Source organism: Myodes glareolus, chromosome 6 (assembly GCF_982192425.1).
Source record: "Myodes glareolus chromosome 6, mMyoGla1.1, whole genome shotgun sequence".
Taxonomy (NCBI): Eukaryota; Metazoa; Chordata; class Mammalia; order Rodentia; family Cricetidae; genus Myodes; species Myodes glareolus.
In genome coordinates this window covers 103,563,336-103,566,783 of record NC_142031.1, presented here as the reverse complement: position 1 = coordinate 103,566,783, position 3,448 = coordinate 103,563,336, and the positions used below count along the sequence as shown (strand labels likewise).

The 3,448-nt window shown below is 36.0% G+C and overlaps 1 protein-coding gene across 1 annotated transcript; it reads right to left on the bottom strand.

Moving 5' to 3' along the window:
* Positions 1–1,223: 1,223 nt before the first annotated feature.
* LOC125397618 (vomeronasal type-1 receptor 90-like) lies at positions 1,224–2,141 on the bottom strand. Its single transcript, XM_085690091.2, has one exon. The coding sequence runs from the start codon at positions 2,139–2,141 to the stop codon at positions 1,224–1,226; it is 918 nt and encodes a 305-aa protein (XP_085546217.2).
* Positions 2,142–3,448: the final 1,307 nt, after the last annotated feature.

Genomic DNA, 3,448 nt, shown 5'->3' with positions numbered 1-3,448 from the left:
CAGTCACAGAGAAAGATTTTAACTTCTTTCTTCTAACCTTTTTCTAAATGTAGAACCATGTGAACAAATCTGCCAAGTTAAGCTGCTTTCTGGGGCTGTGATATGGCCCCCTCATTCAATGACATCTTCCCAAGATTCCTGTTTTCTCTAGTTTTCTTCACTACCAAAGCTCAGTTTCCTGGAACTAAGTGACAGGGAGGAGAAAGTCTACTGAGAGTATACTGTATGGAAAAAAATGAGTAAGTTTATTTTTATTTTCAGTAAAAGAAAAAACTAAGTGGACTATGGTATTGCTCACTTTAAATCCCGAGCTGGAGAGGCAGAGACAGGAAAATATCTGGGATATCATCTTGTCTCATTTGGCAATCCCCAGGTCACTGAGAGAAAATTTCAAAACCAAGGTGAATGGTTTCTGAAAAAAAAATAACAACAGCAAATGTTGTCTCCTGTCCTCAACATACACATGCACACACATTATTCATCTGTGCACACACACATGCATACACACGTACACAAAAAACATTGTACATCAAATATAAACAATTTTTGTTTTACTAATAATATGTCAGTATTGATGAAGCACAAATATACAGACACATGAAATTTTCATAGAAGACACATTAAGTAACTGTGGTAAAAAGGGAAAATATAAATTCGCAGTATTTTTGTGGATCCAGAGAAACTACACTTAAAAAAGAGTATTAAAGCTGCAATGGGACATTTAAACTTTTTAATGGCTGAGAGTAGATTAAATTTCCTTCAAAAGAAAAACATAAAAGAAAGGATCCGCAAGGAGCTTTTTTGAGTAACCTCAGCATCAGGGAACATTTATGATATAAAAAAAAGAAGAGACAGTAAGAAAATTACTGTGAAAATTTCAACTCATGGTATACAGTGAATGCAAAAGTATCTATAGCACTTGGCAGCAGAAATGTCACAAGAATGTCCATGTGTAATACCACAGTTTTTTAACTTATGAAGAATATTTATTATCTCCATGAAATATTATAGAGTTTAAGAAGAATAATATTTTGGAAAAATTAGTTGTGGCTGAACCAGAATGAAGCTTCACAAACATCTGTCTGTATGTCCAGCTCAAGGTGGCAGGGACAATGGTCTCTTTTGAGCTTGTGGGGACTGTAAGTCACACATAAATACATTCTAACACAATACTCATAAATATAAGAGCATTAAATAAATTGTTTTATTAAAAATGAGAAAGATTATCTCTTTTTAAAAATATGGTGGCACAAAGACTGCATGTGTTTTAGCATATTGATTATTCTGCTATCAGAATTAATTTGTATCAAAGGAGTAATTGTGAGATAGACATTCATCACAAACTTCTGAACACTCAGGGTGACTGGGAAGTACAGCCATAACAGGATTGCGGTGGATGAGATGATAAAGTCCACCCAGTACATAACCACAAAAAAAGCCACCAGCAGCAATATGGTCTGTGTGGCCCTTTTCTCAGGAGATGCTCTTGGGTGACTGAGGTTGTGAAGATGCTTGTGTTGTCTCTGATGTCTAAACAAGATAATCACCATGTATGCACTTGTGGCCAGCATAACTCCTACAAGAAATAAATCTCTGGAGATTGCTACTGTTAAAATCAGTGCCCTGATGAAGTAGTTCATGGAGAAGAGTGAGCAGAATATAGTGACCTTCATCTGGTTGGTCTCACTCACGTTGGTAAAAGCACCAGCATAGATGATTTGGTAGCTACTGAATGACAAGTTGAAAGACCAAATAAATAAGAAAGCAGAAATCATGTACTTTTTAAGTTTGTATTTAAATTTTGCCAACAAAGCAGAACTTGGACTGATAGTGATAGCCTGGAACACACTCAGGAGGCAGGCGATGCAGATGAAGAGGCCGCTCATCACCCTGCTTATGTAACACATTGCCTTACATTTGAAGTCATTCTCAATATTTAGTGACTCAAATATGTCCCAAAGCCAAATATCCACTCCAGTGAAGAGCAGCACTTTGTGGATGAAAGTCAGGTGACAGGAGATCAAGTCTGTGGGCTTAGGTCTGTGACATAGAATTATGAAAGTATAGAAAACAAGGAGAAACATATTGGCCAGGACTCCAAGTCCAGCTTGGAAAGGAAAGACAATCCTTAATGAAGACATACATAGAAATTGTATTCACCTTAAGGACATGAAATACAGAAATTATATTTATGCCCTGGCAATGATGAAGCATGCATGGGCAGGCCGAATATGGTGGTTCTGTTGACCTTGTCCATATTGGGTTTCATGGTCTAAGTTGATGAAGATGACTGAATAAGTATCTTCCTCAAGAGGGCACCTGCCCCCAGTACAGATGATTGTGGAAACCTATGTCAAATATCTGAAAAAAATAATAGAGTATTCACCAAACTTTTGATTCACTGGTCAGTATGTCTACATCATCATTCTGTTTTGTCTATTTATTCTTGATTAACCCATCTCTTTAATTGAAGCTCCACATTAGACTTGGCCTATGTTTCTGTATACTCTCAATATATCTCCTGAATATACAGCATTCTCAGCCCCATCCGACACAGAATACACACTTTATGTGCCTGTATTGCACCTAGACCTCTTGCCTGAGAAATTGACTCCTACTAATTTGACTTACTTTGCCTCATTTCATAGTTAACACTGGAAACAGTAGTGATGAGAATAGAGGAGCATAATCATATTTGTAAAATTTGTAATCATATTTGTTGTTCTGGGGAGAAATCACAACAGAAATCCAAAAGAGTACGGTGAGTCAGTTTTATATTCCTTAATTTTGATAACCACAAATTTATAACTATCCATGTTTTCTTTCATAATTCTGATTGAATCAGAGTTGATAATTCATGATAATCCCACTATGTTAATCAGAGGGATGTCTATCTCAATTCATCTATTTTTATTTGTATTTTCAATTAACTCATCACCCCAGAATCAGGAATTAAAGACAATGATACAGTTGGAGGCCATTAGTGCACTTTCCACACCCTATTAATTTTATAACCATTGTTATAAATGCTCCTAGATATACTTCCCATCCCATTTAAAGTTTGTGTGAACTATACTTATGGTTTAAAGAAAGAATACCCAGCTATCAAGACAAACATCTTTTTTTCACAGCAGAACAATGGTGGGGATTAAATGATTAATAGTATAATTCCTATTGGTTTTTAATCCATTCCTTGTTACTATCCTACCTATTCCATCTTCTGTACTTATAACCTCCTCTTTAACTAAGAAACACAGTTTTCCCTATCAGATCAACCCCATCTTGACCATGGACCCATTTTGCTTTCCTGATGTCTGTAATTTACACAGGCTAAATACTCACATCTGAAGATGTTGAACTAGGAGCCCTGAACAAGAGAGAGCATGTGACACTAAGAAAAACACTATTAAACACATTATGACAAACATGAACTTGTCAAAGATGACCA

What these genes read in the sequence shown, in the direction of transcription:
- LOC125397618 (XM_085690091.2), bottom strand. Translation starts at nt 2,141, where the DNA reads ATGTCTTCATTAAGGATTGTCTTTCCTTTCCAAGCTGGACTTGGAGTC.